This window comes from Hydra vulgaris, chromosome 01 (assembly GCF_038396675.1).
Source record: "Hydra vulgaris chromosome 01, alternate assembly HydraT2T_AEP".
In the NCBI taxonomy this organism is placed as follows: domain Eukaryota; kingdom Metazoa; phylum Cnidaria; class Hydrozoa; order Anthoathecata; family Hydridae; genus Hydra; species Hydra vulgaris.
Genome location: NC_088920.1, coordinates 54600244 through 54620732, shown reverse-complemented (window position 1 = coordinate 54620732; position 20489 = coordinate 54600244). Strand labels below are relative to the sequence as shown.

The 20489-nt window shown below is 27.0% G+C and overlaps 1 protein-coding gene across 5 annotated transcripts; it reads left to right on the top strand.

Annotated features, from left to right (window-relative positions):
• The first annotated feature begins 6654 nt into the window (after positions 1-6654).
• Positions 6655-18654, top strand: LOC136075445 (uncharacterized). Of its 5 annotated transcripts, none has more exons than XM_065788671.1 (4): positions 6655-7032; positions 11248-11308; positions 11458-11586; positions 15696-18253. In XM_065788671.1, exon 4 carries the CDS (start codon positions 17074-17076, stop codon positions 18136-18138), a length of 1065 nt encoding a protein of 354 aa, XP_065644743.1. In that variant the 5' UTR covers positions 6655-7032; positions 11248-11308; positions 11458-11586; positions 15696-17073; the 3' UTR covers positions 18139-18253. The 5 variants fall into 4 exon arrangements, 4 of the variants coding, with proteins under 4 accessions (XP_065644743.1, XP_065644745.1, XP_065644742.1 ...); XM_065788670.1 differs by having other exon boundaries at positions 6901-7032; positions 11248-11316; XM_065788672.1 differs by having other exon boundaries at positions 6901-7032; positions 11248-11316; positions 15696-17726.
• The last annotated feature ends 1835 nt before the right edge of the window (positions 18655-20489 follow it).

Here is a 20489-nt window from a genome sequence, read left to right as displayed (position 1 = left end):
AACCGTTAAGTCAAAATCTTTACCGAAGTTTTAGGAATTTCAACTGAATCTTAGACGATGAAATATACTTTACATTTGGTAACATAAAATCAGGCCAAAAAAATGTACTCTACTCTAGCAGTGTTTATACAACTCCAGCACGTATCAAATTTTTAATAAAAGATAAATTTTACAAAAAGGTGCTTGTTTCTGTGGTTCTATCACCCAAAGGTGTGTTATAACCATTTATAATGAAAGGCAGTTTAACCATTAGCAAGCAAAAGTACACAGTTCTCCGTATGCGCCTTATACACTTCATCAACTATTGCGCCTAATACGCTATATGAGCCTGCCACATGCCCTTAAATGCACTAAATACACTTTTTAATACTATTTTTTATCAAAATCATTCACTGTATGCATATAGTTTAGGAGTAAAAGCAATTTTACCATATTAAACCAGCTTCGGGTGTCAGATGGCGGACATATCAGGAAATATTTCATGAACTGATTTACATTGAAACCTAGTTCTAGTTGAACTTCTACGTATGACTATAATAAATATATCCTAAAAATTGCATTGTAATCACACCTTTAGATATTGAGATATTTTATTCTGCGTAATCGTGTGCTTTTACTTTGTTTACATTTAGTTAGTGAACGGAAACTTTCGGCTTCGGCCGAAACCGAAACCGAAATTTCTGCTTCAACAATTTTTTTACTTTTCCTGTTTCGGCCGAAATTTCGGTTCAAACCGCAACCGAAATGAACCGAAACTTTTATAAGATTTTTTTTAAGTTTTAATTTAGAGTGGGATCATGACGACTTCCTAATTGTAATCGTTTGTTAGTAAATCAATTTTTAATTATAACAATTGTAGAAATTTTAATTGAAATCACGTTACATAATAGTTTTAAGTTACTAATCTCAAATCATCGCATTTAAGAAGTTGTTTACTCTAAAAAATCTCCTAACTGAAAAAGCAATACTCATAACTACCGGCAGTCCTGAAAATATACCAACTTCAGATCAAGTTGAGTCTATTAAAATTTAAAAAAAAACAATACCCTTATTTGACACCAGAACAAAACGGCAGAGGGCTGAAGTGTTGCAATTTGCAATGCCTGGCTGGGTTGACAATATCTCAAAAATTGATTCAAACTTCGAAGAAGGTCTGAAGTTTCATAGATTTATATTAGAAAACACCATTAAAAGCAAAATTTGGTTTGGCAAAAGTAGCAAAGAGATTCTTTAGACCTCCACCAATATCTACCGAAGTAAAAAGGTTGTTTTTAACTGCTGGAGACATTCTTTCAAATGAAAGAAACAAACTTTTGCCAGAAAACAGGAAAAAAAATGTATTCCACAGAGAAACTTACTTTAATTAATAATTTTAATTATTGAAATGTCTTAAAATATTATAAATTTAAACTATGTTTCATGGTGATTGCTTAGATATATGTAAAATAGCTTTTTTTGCTTTAATTCGGTGATCATAAAAGGTTAAGGATTTTAATCATTCTTTTACAAATTTCGGCCGAAATTTCATTTAGTTCATTTTCTATTTTGTCGAGTCTATCAGTAATTATTTTTATATTTCCACCCACTATTTATGCGAAGTTCTTTTCTTGGTCTTTTAATAACATTTCTGTTTCTTTAAGCAAAGTTCTTTTTTGTTCTTCAAACTTTTTTGTAATAATTTTTTCGATAATTTTGATCGTTATTTCCATTTTAAATTAATATTCTTAAAGAGCAGTTGAAAACACGAGCGTTCGCAGCACGTGTTTTCAACTGAAAATCAAAAACAATTTTATTCTGCGTAATCGTGTATATTGAAAATTTTCAAATGTCAAAAAACAACTTTTATAACAATAAACTTTACCAGTCATCGAACCAACCATCAATAGAGTAAGCTGGTTGATGTAACTCTATTCTCCAAAACCTTTTTTTTCAACAAATATATTTTTGGGACACTTTTCTATATTATTGAATTTACTGTATCTATATTTAGGTGTCTGTTTCACTTTAGAACTTAAAACTTGCATTCATGATTTAATGAAAATAATGTGGTTTCAGCGGATTGAATTAAGACATTTTATAAAAAAAACTTATTTGCAAAGATTCGATGTTATCCCTTGTTTAAAAATTATATTACTAGATTTTGGGGCAAAACCAAATCTTGTTAGTTGTTGCTAAGGCATTGCTATGCAAATAAAATCACACCTTGTTTTTTAAAACCTTATATCTCTTAATATCACCACAAAGACATATAAAAGTTAAGGTGGTTCATCACAAAAAAAAAGTTTATAAATTTATTTTTTTGAGAAAAAATAATATTATCTATCCTATCTGATAGAAAATTTTAGTCACATTTAATTTTTTGAAAAAGAATATACCTTTTGTTTTATATTTTTTGTGATATTTAACCTTTTAGTAGGTACATAAACAAATAAGTCCTTAGCAACGCCTTAGTTACCGTTTTGGATAAACCCAAACCTATCTAGTTCATTGCTAAGATTATGTTATATTAGGTCTTTCAATTATATATATTTTTCTGAATCTGTTATGTGAAATATAACTAATCTTAAACTGCATTATGGGATATTTTAAAACAAAAATGTTGTTTAACAGTGTGCTTGTTAGAGTAAAGTTTTTACTTGTATTAAATAGTTTTCTGTGATTTTCATATTGTTTTACAGTTTATTTTTAAAGCTTTTAAATGGGAAATAGTAAGAATGTATCACGAGGAAAAGAACGTCGTAACATATTTTATAAAAAGAAAGAAAACAACTCACTTTCTGAAAAGGATAACACTTCTAAATTCAATAGCCTTAGAGGAGCTAAAATTAAATCCAGATTGCACTCATGTTGTTATGATAATGAGAATTACAATATATTATGAACCTTAAACTATTGAAGTTATTTTTAAAAGACTGTTTCTGTTGTCCAGAATGTAGCTCAAGTGATATTAGTTTGGTTGACAAGCTTTCATCTAGAATGGGATATGCACATAAGTTAAGCTTGACTTGTAATGCATGCAAATTTAATAAAGAAACTTATACATCCACTGAATGTGTTAATATCAATAAAGTTCAAGGTCGAATAAAATTTGAAATAAATATTCGAGCTGTAGCTTCTTTTCGAGAAATTGGTAGGGGACACGAATCATTAGTCAATTTTTCACGATGTATGAATATGTTTTCAATTCAGCGCAAAACGTATAATTCCATTTCAGAATCTTTACATGGAGCTTATGAAAATGCTGCAGAACAAAGTATGCAAAAAGCTACTCATCAGATAAAAGAAAATTTGTTTGAGCTTACTAACCCATATCCATTATGTTGTGTATCAGTAGATGGTACATGGCAGAAACGTGGATTTATTTCGATGAACGGAATAGTCACAGCAATAAATGCAGGAAAATGTATCGACATACATGTCTTGTCAAAGCATTGCAAAAAATGTGCAACTTATGATGCATTGAAAAAAAATAATATTAATTTTGACTATGATAAAAAAAGTCGTGATCATTTATCAAGTGGAAAATGTTCCATAAATCATACAAAATCTTCTTGCTCAATGGAAGCAGTAGGCGCAATTGAAATGTTTCGGCGTTCAATTGAAAAGCATAGTTTAATTTATAATCAATACCTTGGAGATTGTGATACCTCATCATATAAAGAAGTAGTTAAAAGTAACCCATATGAGAAATATAGTATCATTCCAGAAAAGTAAGAGTGCGTAGGTCATGTCCAGAAGCGCCTTGGGACAAGACTACGAAATCTGGTCAAAGAATATAAAGGAACATTGACGCCTTTATCGGGGAAAGGAAAATTAACCAAAAAAAATATTAATTCAATGCAGAATTACTATGGAATGGCCATATGTAGCAATAAAAATGCAATCTACAGTATGAAGAAGTCGATTTTGGCAATATTATGGCATTGCACTGAATTTGATGATGATAAATACCGCCACCAATTTTGCCCAACAGGTAGTGCGAGTTGGTGCAAGTACAAGAAACTGGAAACAAATAGGACATATAGACCAAATATTAATTTTGCAATGTGGATCCACCTAATACTTCGCCCAGTTTTTTTAGAATTGTCTTCCGATGAGTTATTAAAAAAGTGTTTGCACGGTCAAACTCAGAATTCAAATGAGGCACTGAATCATATAATTTGGAACAAATGTCCAAAAAATATCTATGTTAGTAGAACCATATTAGAACTTGGTGTTTATTCAGCTATACTGGAGTTTAATGAAGGATCTTTTGGTGTAGACTTAGTCTTTAAACAATATGGAATTTTATGTAGTCAACCTTTTTTTAAACTTTCATATGGCAGAGATAGTTCAAGAGTTAAAACTTTAGACAAAAAATCGACTGATGTTGCAAAACAACGCAGAAAAACCATAAGAACTATTAAAAAAGGACTTATTGACATTGAAGATTCAAATCAGGTTACAAAAAGTTATTCTGCAGGAGCTTTTTAAGATATTTTATTTTTAAAATGGTTTTTATGACACATCGAATTTTTCTTCGTTTTTCTTCACTTCAAACATCATAACTCGGTCAAAAATTTATTAATTCACTTGAAAATTTCAGGAAATGTTCCTAATAATAATCTCTAGAGGATGAGCGAAGCAGTTTTTTATTTTGTTGTATATTTATGTGACTGTTTTACTAAAATGCAAAAATAATCGAAAAAATAACAACTTTTAATAAAATATTCACAAAAATGAATCAAAAATGAGTTTTATCTTCATTAATTCAATTTTTTTTCGCTCATCCTCTAGTACTATATGTATAGAAAAGGTTTGAAAATTTTTATTCAAAATTAACTAGGTTTTCTTGAGTTATTAGGTTTGAGGTTTGCTATGATTTTTCCTCAAAATGTACCTATTTTTGTTAAATAAGTAAAAAAAATTAAGCAAGATTACAAAATTTTTGAAATTTTTTTTTATGAGTTGCTGTAAATAATAGTTTGTTTGCAATTAAAAGCAAAAAAATAAATTTTTTCAAAAAAAATTTTTTTTTGTGATGAACCACCTTAAACATATTTAAAATCAGCATTGAATTTTATTTAAATACATGTATTTTACATACATATACTTACATGTATATTGAAATCTTGCCCCATCGAAACCTTTTCTACGTTTTTTAACATAAATGTTTATAAAAATGTAAAAAAAAACAAATTACTAATTTATAACTTTTAGTGTTTTTTATAGTACTTAGTCATATGTCTTTTATTTTTAATAGTTAATTCTATACGTTTCGTATGCTATCAGGGTGTTTCCAAAAGTATTCTGTGTCCATGTTAAATAACATGACTAAATAGCCATGCTCGAATGATCTTTTAATTCTGGAAGAAATTTTGCAAAGGTCAAATCTAATTTTTCATTTTTTCATTTCTTTTTTAAATTAAATTAATAAATATGACACAATATCCACATAAATTTACAACTAAGTTAAATGCGGGAGCAAGAAAAAGACTATTTTTGACTTTTTGCCGAGTACAGTGTTGCATTTTATAAATTTTTTACAAAATTTTCCAAGAATATACTGAGAATGAATGTATAAACTGAGAATTATATAGATTTTTACAAGAATATTAAGAATAGGATAAAATTAGGACGACTGAATAAGCGCAAATTTTAAAAGTGCAAACTGGCATAGGTGCGAATGGCGTAAATGCAAACTGGCATAAGTGCAAATTGGCATAAGTGTGAACTGGCATAAGTGCGAAGCAGTTGCAAAAACTGGCACAAGTGCTAACTGGCTGAAGTGTGAATTGACATAATTAAAAATTGGCATAAGTGCACAAAAAGAATTTATTAACATCGGCATAAGTGCGAAATGCCAATTTACACTTATGTTAAAACTTGAAATTTTATTTGGCGCACTTATGCCAATTCACATTTGGCTCAATTATGCCAATTCATATGCCATATTGATATAAGACTAAATCCATTAAAAACTCAAAAACAATGCAATTGTTTTAAATTACCTTTTAAATTAAATTAGTCTGTAAATAAGAAATACAATTATTTACAAAAATTGTTATCATTAATCACATTTCCCCCACTTTTTTTGTTTATATGTTTTATCTAATTATTTATAGAATTGTCTATAAATTGATTTTATTTTATCGGGAGACTAAATAAGCACGAACTTCATAAGTGCAATCGACAGATATATCATTTCACGGATGAGAGATTGTATTTATTACAACAGTAAATATAGATATATATTATATATCTAAATAATAGATAAATATAGATATATATAGATAAATATAGATATATATTGTTAAACAAATATTTTTCCTGAAATCTTTAATATATATATAATATATAAACAATATTAGGTGTTTTACTATTATATTCATTTTTAACGAAAAAACTTACTAGCATATATAATATATATTAGATTTTTGATATATATATATATATATATATATATATATATATATATATATATATATATATCTATATATATATATATATATATATATATATATCAGTTTTTTTGATTTTCAACTATATTCAATATATAAGATACGATCAAACAGTTATAAGACAAACACAAGGATAATTTTTTAACAAAACTATGCCAGAAATCAATTAATCATTAAAAAAAGGAAATAAAACCATGACTAATTTAACTGCTTCGCAAGAAAAACAGATAAAAAAGATGATAGATAGCGCAATAAAAAATTTCGAGGATGAAATAAAAAACTTAAAGTCTGAGGTTGCAGAATGTGTTAAAGAAAACAAGCAACTGAAAAGTAAAATTGCAGAAATGGAAAATCAAAGAAAATTAATTATGATATAAAAGAAACGCTTATTCAACGTTACATATACCAACGTTGAAAATGTGGTAGTTAAAAAACGTTGAAAAAATGTTATTTTGCCAACGCTAATTAAACGTTGTTTTGACAACGTTGTGGAAGTGACACATTGAAAATTATTGTCTCATTAACTAGCCATTACAAAAATAATTTGCCGTAAAGAAAAGGCAATGAAAACTTAATAGAATGCATGCAGATGGTATAAAAATTTTTTTTAATAAAGTTATGTTTTATAACTTCTTTTTATTGCGGCTAATTTAAAACTTTTAGATTTTCCATCAAATTGTATATAATATACATAAATCTCAGAGTATATTCGGTTTATTCAGGTTATTTTTGTTGATGATTTATTTATTTTAAAATAACTATTTTAATAAATTGCAAAGTTGTATTAAATGCGTTATTTCTAAGTTAGAAATAGCACTTAGTTTTGATAAGATTCAGATGTTTTAAGTAATATCAAAATTAATAAAACATTATAAGTCAGACTAAATTTAGTCTGTTAAGAGACTAATTTTTTTATTTATTTGAAAAACTTTAAACACCTTACCCTAATTATCAAGCAAATACTTCAGTATAAAATCTTCGACCAATAATGAAAGTATGGATTATTTTTTTTTTTATTTTTTTTTTTTTAAATTAAGGTTTTACAATAAATTGTGTAGGCATAAACTGCCTGTCAACCTAATTATATAATACTTGACAATTACAGAGTTTGTATAACTAATAGAAAATAAAATGTGGATTAGTCATAGAGAAGCCATTCATTTTTTAGAAGCAGTTTAAACGTTTTTAAAGATAACGCTGATACAATGTGATTAGGAAGAGAGTTCCATTTATTTATTATTCTTAGAGAAAAAAAATTCATACGTAAATTTAATCGCGAAGATTGTTTTTTTAGTTTATATATATGACCACGAGTAATAAAATTACTATCTATTTCAAAAAGACTTCTGTCACTATTGTTGTTTTTGCACCATTTGTAGACGTTGATTAGGTCTGCACGAAGTAGCCTGTATTTTACAGTTGTCATATTTAATGCCAACAATCTTTGTTCATACGGTAGATCCTGTAATCCATTGATTCGTTTCGAAGCTCTTCTTAACACATTTTCTAGTTGCCGTTTGTCTTTGAGAAGTCCAGGGTTACAGATTGATCCACAGTATTCTAGGTGAGGGCAGACTAGTGCTGAAAATAGTTTTTTGAAGGATAATAAGTCTGGATATGATGTAAATGTTCTTTTTATTATTCCTATTATTTGTGTGGCTTTGTTGACTTGAATAGTTGTGTGTTTGGAAAATCTCGTTCGCAATTTGTGGTTTTAATGTTTCCTCTTATATTTTTTTCTGGATCATGCATATTATAAGTATGGGATTTGTTGTTGTTTCCTAAGTGCATTACAGAACATTTATCAATGTTAAATTTCATTCCCCATTTTTGAGACCATGTAACAAGAGCGTCGATGTCATTTTGTAATTCTTGGGCAGATTGAGTATTTTCAATAGAACGGAAGATTTTGGTATCGTCAGCAAAAAGAGCAGCTTTTGATTTGATTACTTCAGGGATATCGTTGACATATATAATAAAAAGTAAAGCTGAAAGGACGGAGCCTTTGGGGAACTCCACTTTTAACGGGTACCCAGTTTGAATAATTTCCATTAACAACAACTCTTTGTCTACGGTTTTTCAAAAAGTTTTTAATCCAATATAGTATTGATCCATTTATACCATAAGCTTTAAGTTTCGAAATAAGAAATTTATGTGGAACTTTGTCAAAGGCTTTTTCAAAATCAAGATAAATGTTGTCGATGGGAATATTATTATCAAGTGATGACGTCCAATAATTAATTACAGTTAAAAGGTTAGTTAAGCAGGAATGATCTGGACGAAATCCATATTGGTGTGGACTTAATAAGTTATTTTTAATCAGGTGTGTCATAATATGATTTTTTATAATTTTTTCAAAGATTTTTATTAAAGTACAAGTTATACTAATAGGTCTATAATCAAGTGCTTTTGATCTGTCTCCTTTTTTGAATATGGGTGTAATTGTTGCGTCTTTCCATATTTGGGGTATTGATCCACTCTCAAGTACTTTGTTAAAAATAGTAGATAGATGTTTAGACATTTGAAAGCAAGTTTTCTTAAATATTATTGGGTGTAATGCATCAGGGCCTGGTGATTTAGATGAGTTTAGACTTTTGAGGTATGTTTCGATATTTTTCGGACTTAGATCAATATTGTTTGTTAGTGGATTTACATTTTTATATGTTAGGTTAAATGGTGGTGTTGCTGTTATTTTTTTTTTGAAAAAGTATCAGCAAAACAAATATTGAATAGATGAGCTTTATCTAGATCAGTAGTTGCAACAATATTATTGTATTGGATGTCAGGGAATGCTTCTTTGTTTTTTCTTTTTGATTTGACATACGAGTAAAATGCTTTTGGATTTTGGTCTATGTCTCTCGCCAGTTTTTTTTCAAATTCAATAATTGCTTTTCTGCACGCAGTTTTTGCTTTGTTTCGTGAAATGCGGTACTCATTATATGTTTCTTCATTTCTGTTCAATATATATTGACGATATTTCTCTCGTTTAAATTTAAGTTCGTTGATTATTTGAAAGTCAATCCACTTTGAGCGTTTTTTATTATTAAAGTTAGATTTTGGGATATTATTGTTGATAGTAGTTTTAAGTTTATTGAAAAAGATACTCCATAGTTGGTCTGAGTTGGATGTTGGACAGAGTTTAATATTTGCAAGGTCTTCATTAATTTTGTCATAGTTCCCTTTTGTGTATAAATGCTTTGTATGGTATTGTGGTAAATTTATAATAGATTCAATCGATACAGCAAAGTAGAGTAGTTGATGATGACTTTTGCCAATGGGTGCTAGATGAGTTAAAAGGGAGATCATGTTTTCATCAGAAGTAAATAAGAGGTCAATTGTAGAAGGATTTTGATTTTGTCTGATGTGTGTTGCATTTGAAATATGTTGGGTTAAAAAAGAATCGCGAATATTTTCAGTAAATTTAATTGATTTAGAGGAATTTGTAATAGGCTGTTTTGGATTTTGCCAGATGATATCTGGGTAGTTAAAATCTCCCATAATAAGAATGTTTGGATATTTGTTTGAAAGTTTGGCAATATGTTGATTTATGCAGTTAGTGTTTTCATCGTTACTATTTGGTGATCTGTAATATAAACTTAACAATAACTTAGAAGTTCTCGTTGCAATTTCACAACTGAGCGATTCAGATGGAAATATATCTAGGTTTATTAGGGATGACTTTAGTTTGTTATGTATAAATATTGCTAAACCTCTTCGGCAAGAACTATTCTTGTGATTTGTATGTAGTAAGTAATTTTCAATAATTATTAAGTTTTTTTAATACAAAAACACGTTTGGATAAGAAACTTTATTTCCATTTTTTTGAAAAACTTCTAATTTTAATAGGAAAAGTATAAAGTTCTAATTATAGAGTTGGTATTAAAATAAATAAATATATATATCAAAGGTATGTGGTAAATAATAAATGTTAGAATTAAATATACAACACCAACTCTAAAATTAGGACTAGAAATATAAACATTTTATATACATATAAGGTAAGACATAATATTAAAATAAATAGATATATATATCAAAGGTATGTGATAAATAATAAATGTTAGAATTAAATATACAACACCAACTCTAAAATTAGGACTAGAAATATAAACATTTTATATACATATATAAAATGTATATATTTCTTTTATATATATTCATAAATTTACCCATATATACATGCATAAATACATATTATTAAAATAAATAAAAATATATGGTAAAGAATAAATGTTAGAATTAAATATACAACACCAACTATATATATATATATATATATATATATATATATATATATATATATATATATATATATATATATATATATATATATATATATATATATATATATATATTTAAGTATAAATGTTGTTTATATTATAATTTGTTTATATTATAAATGTTTATATTATAAATTTGTTTATATTATTTATATTATCAATATATATATATATATATATATATATATATATATATATATATATATATATATATATATAATATATATTTATATATATGTAAATAAAACAAATGATGCCTATGAATAAAAAAACTGTTATAGTTTTATATAAATGGGGAAGTACTATATCAAATAAACTTCTATAATTAATGGTGAAGTACTATATCAAATAAACATCTAATAAATCTTATTTTTATTTTGGGATAAGTAAAATTTTGAATCTGTTTATTGTATTATGATTGCCTAGATATATATCGTAATCTGTTTGCACTGGGTCTGCATTTTAGTTTTTACATTTTTGCTTATATTTATTTTACTAAATAATTACTTATAAGTATCTATTATTAGATAAAGAAGCAGGCGAAGGATTTAATTTTACAACTACAGAGGACTCCAAAAAGGAATGAAAGTAATTATGTTAGTGAATGATTGTGTTTCTCTTTGCATTTAACTTTTTATATGGTGAAGAATAAATAAAACTTAATATTAATCTATTAGTCATATCTGATTTTAATAATACTGTTTAAATTTTTTTGACATGTGATAATTTGATTTTAGGTGTAAGTTTATTTAGTAAAGTTCTGGTGGATCAAAGATAGAGGAATGATATGGTTTTAACTGGTTTCCATCTTATAAACGAAGTACATTATATGATTTAAATTGATGGTTTAAGTTACAACTATTCAAGTAAGTTTAATTTAGTTAATTTATGTATGGAATTGTGACTATTTTTAATTGTAAAATTTGACTTCCGTAAAATGTATATATCTATATTTATATATATATATATATATATATAAATATATATATATATATATATATATATATATATATATATATATATATATATATATATATATATATATAAATATATACATATATATATATATATATATATATATATATATATATATATATATATACATATATATATATATATATATATATATATATATATATATATATATATATATATATATATATATATATATATATATATATATATATATATACATGTATAGCATTAACCTTGTTGATAAATTCAGAACTCTAACAATAAAAACAAAATTATTTACGTTGGAATCTACATAACTTCAAAAATTTTATGTGTTTTTAAAATTTGATTGTAAACAAGAAAAAATATATTTATAATTTTTTTTAAATCATTGTAAAATTTTATGAATTTATTATTAAATGATTATATACTATTAAATGAAATGAGCTATCTTACAATTATTTTAGATTTCAAAATTGCCCATATATTTTCAGGGTTTAGGTTTGGTCTTTGTGGCGGCCATCTAAGGATATTAGCTTTACTTTTTTTTTAGGAACTGTTGTGCCGCTTTGCATGTGTGTTTAGGGTCGTTGTCATGGTGAAAAAAAAATTTGCGATCAATTCTGAAACGGATTGACATAACTTTTTTGAAACCCAATCAAGACACAACTTCCCTGTCATTATACATTCAACATTCACCAGTCGTCCCACACTATTTGAATCAAAACCCCCGAGCCATAGGCGAGCCACATCCATGCTAGACTATTTTTGTAAGATTTCTATCTAAGAGTGCATCACAAGGTCTGCACCAAACTCTTTGTCGTTTTTTAAGCCAAGTATTTGACATTTATGCTTATCAGACCATAACACTAAGTTCCAAAATGCCTCACACTTGTTAATATGCAGTTTTGCAAATGCTAAAAGTTTTTCTTTGTTTATACGACTAATGAGGGGTTTACTTATCTGGAGAAGGTTTATTTAAACCATCTAATTTATTAAACCACTTAAATTAAGTTCTCTCTGTACAGTTCGATAGGAAACATTTAATTTAAGATTTTCAACAATCTGCCTTTTGGTTATTGTTAAATTCTTTTTTGTTATCAGTGCAATTAGGATATCGGTTATTGTTGAAGTCTTAATGGGGCGACCAAATCTTTTCTGATTTTCAGCTGAACCAGTTGTTTTACACATCTTCCTAACACCAATTACTGATATTTGATATTTTTCATCATATTGCTTGTAGGTTATGCCCTTTTTTCGATCAAAAGTGACCCAAAATCTGATGTCCAATGAATAATTTTGATGATGAACCATTATTATTATTTTTCTAAAAACCATTATTAACTTTTACTGAAATTAAATTCCAAAAAATATAGTTTAAAATGCTTATTGTTAATAACTTTAACAAAATATTTTTGATGTTAATACTTTTAAGTAAATAGTTATTGACAAAGCATTATATTTCATAATAAAAATGTAGATGTTTTTTACTTTTGTCACTTTTATTTTAGGCAGAAAAACTGTAAGTTAGCAAAGTTCATTTAATAGAGTTACTTTTGCATTGAGTTAAAAAGAGTTATAAATGTTTTTTTTTTCTCTTTGGAATCAAATTTAAAAAAAAACATAAAACTTTTGCAGTTATATAGATTCTGACGTAAATAATTTTGTATATATATATATATATATATATATGTATATTTATATATATATATATATATATATATATATATATATATATATATATATATATATATATATATATATATATATATATATATATATACAGTAAACTCCCGGTTATTCGAACCTCCGAGGGGTATAAGAATTTATTTCCAATAACCCAAAACTCGAATAACTGAATATGCTCTTTAAAATGACCTACTTTAAGTTTCTTTCAAATTTTAATAAAAGTAGAAAGTAAAAAAGAAAAAGACCCTTGGAATTTGGTGCTACTTCAGTTTTATCCTTGTAAAATAATAAATATTTTACAATTCATTGAAAATATAGTTCATTTTTTATTTTATTTTTTGCTTAATTGTTCCTTAAATGTGTTTTTTTATCTTCAAGCGGAGCAAAAATTGTTTCGAATAACCGAAATTTCGAACAACTGCAGGTTCGAATAACTGCATTTCTGCATAACAGCATTTGCATGAGTTTGTTAAAGAAAATTCACAGGAAATGAAAATTGCTTCGAATAAGCAGAAAATTTTAATAAGTGCCATTTCGAATAACCGGGAGTTTACTGTATAATAAGTAAATAAATATGTATATATATATATATATATATATATAAATTATACATATATATATATATATATATATATATATATATATATATATTTATATATATATATATATATATATATATATATATATATAAATATAATTTATATATAATTCATATATATAATTTATATATAATTTATATATATATATATATATATATATATAATATATATAAATATAATTTATATATAATTCATATATATAATTTATATATAATTTATATATATATATATATATATATATATATATATATATATATATATATATATGTAATTTATTTATCTATATATTTTATAAATAATTATATTTAATTAAAATGAAACATCTGGTATAGTATGTAAACTTATCCTCTTATAATAATTTACAATATTTCTAGGGGTTATATATACCCTCGTTATTCAAGTAATATAAAAAAACCGTTAAAATAAACAAACAAATAATAAAACTTCAATGCAATGTGTTCTTGCGTCTTAAAAAAGAAAAATAAGGTTTCCAAAACGACGATGTGATGTAATCACCGTGGTCTTCATTCAAACCGCCTTCACCCGGAGAACACTGGTGAAACTGTATTTCCAAGGACTCTCTCACTTTTCTCTTAAAATAGTCTTCCTCTACTTTAACAGTGTTGTTATTATTCCAGCCAAAGGCACCATGGCAATTTCTGGAATGCCCCGCTACGGCCGAATTTTTCCATTTTCCCTCAAAAGTATGTTTTTGATGTTGGCAAATGCGAGTTGAAACCTTGAGTTTTGTTTCACCTACATAGAGCTTTCCACACGAACACTCCAGTTTGTAGACTCCTGGGTAAGAGTTGTTGGGAAGTCGAGGCTTGTTTTTTTGAGTTATTAATTGTTGAAGGTTTTTTGGTGATTTAAAAACTGGAGTATAGCCTACACTTTTAAATATCTGTTTTAATTGATTACTTAATTTTGGTACCCATGGTAGAGAAATATAATTTGGTTCTAGTTTATTGATGTTATTGTTGTTGTTTTGTTGATTATTTTGCTTATTGTTTTTTATTTTTTTGACAATGTTTTGAAGTATTTTTTTGTTATAACCATTTTCTGTAAACATTTCTGTTAGAAACTTTAATTCATGGTTTATGTGTTCTTTACTGCATAATGCAAAAGCTCTTTGGATAAAACCTTTAAATACACCATAAATTATTTTTGGATCGTGACAAGAATGCGGCTTTATTTGCACATTAGTAATTGCATCTCTGCGATAGATATTAAAAAGATATGTTCCGGATTTGTTGTTTGTTATTGTGAGATCGAGAAAATTTATTGCGTGTGAATCACTTTCTTTTTCAATTGTATATTTGATATTTGTGTGTTGATTATTTAACAAGTCGAGAAAACGTTCTGATTCTGCCTCATTTATAAAACGGGAATGGATATCATCTACATACCTTTTAAATGATTTTACACATATTGGCACATTATTAAATATTTTACACATATTGATTACGTTACATAGTCGTTTTGGAAACCTTATTTTTCTTTTTTAAGACGCAAGAACACATTGCATTGAAGTTTTATTATTTGTTTGTTTTTTTAACGGTTTTTTTATATTACTTGAATAACGAGGGTATATATAACCCCTAGAAATATTGTAAATTATTATAAGAAAAAGGATAAGTTTACATACTATACCAGATGTTTCATTTTAATTAAATTTTATAAAGCTTATCTAAGATGTTAACTTTTAAAAATTATATTGTCGCCAATTATAGTATTGGATTATATCATAACATCAACGCATTAAAAAACGCAAAGAAAAACGCAAAGAAAAACGCAGCAAAATCAAAAAATCAATGGATATTTCTTCAAAGATGTGTTAAACATTGCATCATCCCAAGATTTCTTCGTATAAAAAATCCACTGAACAGTAAATTTAGTAAATGCCTAATGATAAAAGTTAAAAAAGATCTACTTCTACATACCCAAAAGCTAGCAAAAAAAAGATATTTCAACAACATAATTTCAATCAAAAAATTAGAAGAATTTATAAAATCATGTGTAAATAATAAAGATTTTCAAAAAATTACAAACATTACAGATAAGTCCTACGAATATATGTTTTTGCGATCGAGAAATAAACTAAAAAACAAATTTGATTTATTAATCAAGGAAAGTAGATATAAAGATAATGATAACCAAAAAAAGTACAAGTTTATAAAAGAGGTAACACTTAATTTATGTGCTGATAATATCCCAACACATCACAAAAAATTACTAGATTTAGGACCTAACTTTGTTCCAATTCCGAGTAAAGTTCCATATATGGATATAATAAGTATAACTGAAACGGCAGCTTTAAAGTTAAAATATTCAAACAAAAATACTGATGCAAATAAACTTAGACAAGATGTACTTCGAGTTTTGAAAATTCATAAACCGGTTTATACAAATTTAGATAAGGATCAGTTTAAAGCTCTCAAAGAACTTAAGTCTAGCAACACAATTAGTATTTATCCGTTCGATAAAGGATCAGGCTTTGTTCGAATTAATAAAATCGATGCTCTTAAAAAAATTGAAGAACGACTTGGAAAATTTAAAATCATAAACTATGATCCAACTCAAAAACTACTTCGCAAAGTTCAGAATACTTTACGAAATCTGAAAACAAAGTTTACAAAAAATGAATATAGATCAATTTATCCAAGTGACGCCACTCCTCCACGATTATATGGTGTCATCAAAGCACACTAACCAACTAATAACTACCCAATGCGAATTATAGTAAGCACAATAGGATCACCTACATATAAATTATCAAATTATTTAGTAAATCTCATCCAACCTACCTCCTATCTTAACAAAACAAAACTTCGAAATTCAAAACAGTTTGTTGAATGTGCTCAATCATGGTATATCGATCCTGGTGAATTTCAAGTTTCCTTCGATATTGTTAATCTTCACCCTTCAATAACAGTTAAAGAATCAATCGATATTTTATTAGAACAACTCCGTAACAGTCCTGTCTTTAAATCAAAATTATCTTTTTCAGAAATATAAATACTTTTAGATTTGTGTTTGTCAAATTGTTATTTTTTACATGAAAACAACATACACACATTGGAAGATGCTGGTCCAATAGGTTTATCATTAATGGTAGTAATGGCAGAGAGTTTTCTACAACATTATGAAGAAAAAGCGTTACTACAGGCACAATATCTTACACCACCAATATGTGTAAAATCATTTAAAAGGTATGTAGATGATATCCATTCCCGTTTTATAAATGAGGCAGAATCAGAACGTTTTCTCGACTTGTTAAATAATCAACACACAAATATCAAATATACAATTGAAAAAGAAAGTGATTCACGCGCAATAAATTTTCTCGATCTCACAATAACAAACAACAAATCCGGAACATATCTTTTTAATATCTATCGCAGAGATGCAATTACTAATGTGCAAATAAAGCCGCATTCTTGTCACGATCCAAAAATAATTTATGGTGTATTTAAAGGTTTTATCCAAAGAGCTTTTGCATTATGCAGTAAAGAACACATAAACCATGAATTAAAGTTTCTAACAGAAATGTTTACAGAAAATGGTTATAACAAAAAAATACTTCAAAACATTGTCAAAAAAATAAAAAACAATAAGCAAAATAATCAACAAAACAACAACAATAACATCAATAAACTAGAACCAAATTATATTTCTCTACCATGGGTACCAAAATTAAGTAATCAATTAAAACAGATATTTAAAAGTGTAGGCTATACTCCAGTTTTTAAATCACCAAAAAACCTTCAACAATTAATAACTCAAAAAAACAAGCCTCGACTTCCCAACAACTCTTACCCAGGAGTCTACAAACTGGAGTGTTCGTGTGGAAAGCTCTATGTAGGTGAAACAAAACTCAAGGTTTCAACTCGCATTTGCCAACATCAAAAACATACTTTTGAGGGAAAATGGAAAAATTCGGCCGTAGCGGGGCATTCCAGAAATTGCCATGGTGCCTTTGGCTGGAATAATAACAACACTGTTAAAGTAGAGGAAGACTATTTTAAGAGAAAAGTGAGAGAGTCCTTGGAAATACAGTTTCACCAGTGTTCTCCGGGTGAAGGCGGTTTGAATGAAGACCACGGTGATTACATCACATCGTCGTTTTGGAAACCTTATTTTTCTTTTTTAAGACGCAAGAACACATTGCATTGAAGTTTTATTATTTGTTTGTTTATTTTAACGGTTTTTTTATATTACTTTAACGAGGGTATATATAACCCCTAGAAATATTGTAAATTATTATAAGAGGATAAGTTTACATACTATACCAGATGTTTCATTTTAATTAAATTTTATAAAGCTTATCTAAGATGTTAACTTTATTTTTACTTTTTAAATTTAATAATAATTATACTAATTTGATAACATTTTTTTTTTTACATTTGCTTTCAGACTACTAATGGTACAAGTTTTGTTTTTTGATTTAGATTCTGTATCTCAACGATATCCTGGCCTATCGATCCGATCTCCTGTTAATTGTATTTTTATATATTGCATAAATATATATGCAAACACTCACACACATAAATTTTAAAGAAAATATTTATATTTTTATATATATATCTATAAGTTGTATATTTTAAGCTTTTTTATATTTATCATTGTATATTACTGTTTGTATTAAAAATTGATTTTGGAAATATTGCGAGGGCAAAGTTCAAATTACAATATAGTTTTATTTGCGAAATCAATATATATATATATATATATATATATATATATATATATATATATATATATATATATATATATATATATATATATATATATATATATATATATATATATATATATATATATATATATATTATAGCCAGGTTTAATTACGTTTAATAATATTTTGCGATATTTTAAACAGCGCATTTAAGCGTTGATTCAACGTTATATTTCAACCTTTACTCGACGTCTTTGAGTCACGTTAAATCGACGTTTTACTAACAACGTTACAAATCCTTGCAAAAATAGACTGCTTTAACAGCGTTTATGCAACGCTTTTTAGGTAACGTTTTTTCAACGTTAAGTTGCAACGTTTTTACAACGCTTTTTATGTAACGCTTTTTCAACGTTTAGTTGCGACGCTTTTGTAACGTCATTTAGTAACGCTTTTTCAACGTTACGCAATGACGTTTAATCAACGTCTATTAAACAACGTTACATATCTTTGCAAAATCGATTACTTTGTCAACGTTTCCGCAACATCTTTTGCAACCGGTTTTCAACGTTGATTCAACGTTGTCATGTTTGCTGGGTTGGTTCTCAAAAAACCTTTTAAAGTGTTCGAAGCGAAAACAAAAGCTATATATACGTTTTATTAAATCAAAGAAAGATCGCGACAAGCATAATTACTTAAACCACAAACGTCTATATGAAAGAACCAAAAAAATAGCCCGAACTACATATTTCAAAAACAAGCTATTGAGCCTAAAAGGTAACGGGAAAAAAACATGGGATACAATTAAAGAGATTCTCGGTAAACAAAAAATTCACAATAAAGTCTTACCAAGCGTGATTACCGTTGACGACACTCAGATCTCTGATGGTAAATCGGTAGCAACAAAATTTAATGAGTTTTTCGTAAACATAGGTCCAAACTTAGCCAGTAAAAGTAAACACACTCCTGTTCATTTTTCGAACTATCTATCGAAGCCTGATAAAAACTTAGAATTTAAAAAACTCACTAGTAAAGAACTTGAGGATTCGATGAAAAAACTCAATGCTAATAAAGCAACAGGTTATGATTTTATTTCAGCAAGCATAATCAAAGATTGCTATGGATTTATTAAAGATGTTTTATTAGATGTTTTTGACAAATCGCTCAATACAGGTGTTTTTCCAGATAAACTTAAAATTGCAATTATTACACCCATTTTTAAAACAGGAGATGAAAGTCTGGTTTCAAATTATCGACCTATTTCAGTGTTACCAGTTTTTTCTAAAATCCTCGAGCGTATCATGTATAATAGGCTATTTGCCTTTTCGAACGAAAACAATCTTCTTTATTGTAACCAATATGGTTTTCGATCAAATTACTCTACGGAGCATGCACTTATGCAACTAGTTGAAGTTATCAGTGGAGCATCTTCTCATAACAATTTCACTTTAGATATATTTCTAGATTTGTCAAAAGCGTTCGATACCGTTAACCATCAAACTTTACTAGATAAAATAAAATATTATGGAATATGCCAAACATACCATAAATCGTTTACCAGTTACTTAACTGATAGAAAACAGTTGATATCTCTAAATGACGGTTTTCAGACAAACAAACTTAAAATATTATGTGGGGTTCCACAGGGCTCCATCTTAGGTCCTCTACTATTTCTAATATACGTCAACGATCTATATAAAGCATCAAATACTATGTCTACCATCATGTTTGCAGATGACAGCACTTTATTTCATACTCACAATAACATTATTTCTCTATTTCAAGTTGCAAACAATGAACTAGAACAAATATCAATCTGGCTTAACGCGAACAGCCTATCTTTAAACACTGT

What these genes read in the sequence shown, in the direction of transcription:
- LOC136075445 (XM_065788671.1), top strand. Translation starts at nt 17,074, where the DNA reads ATGGTAGTAATGGCAGAGAGTTTTCTACAACATTATGAAGAAAAAGCG.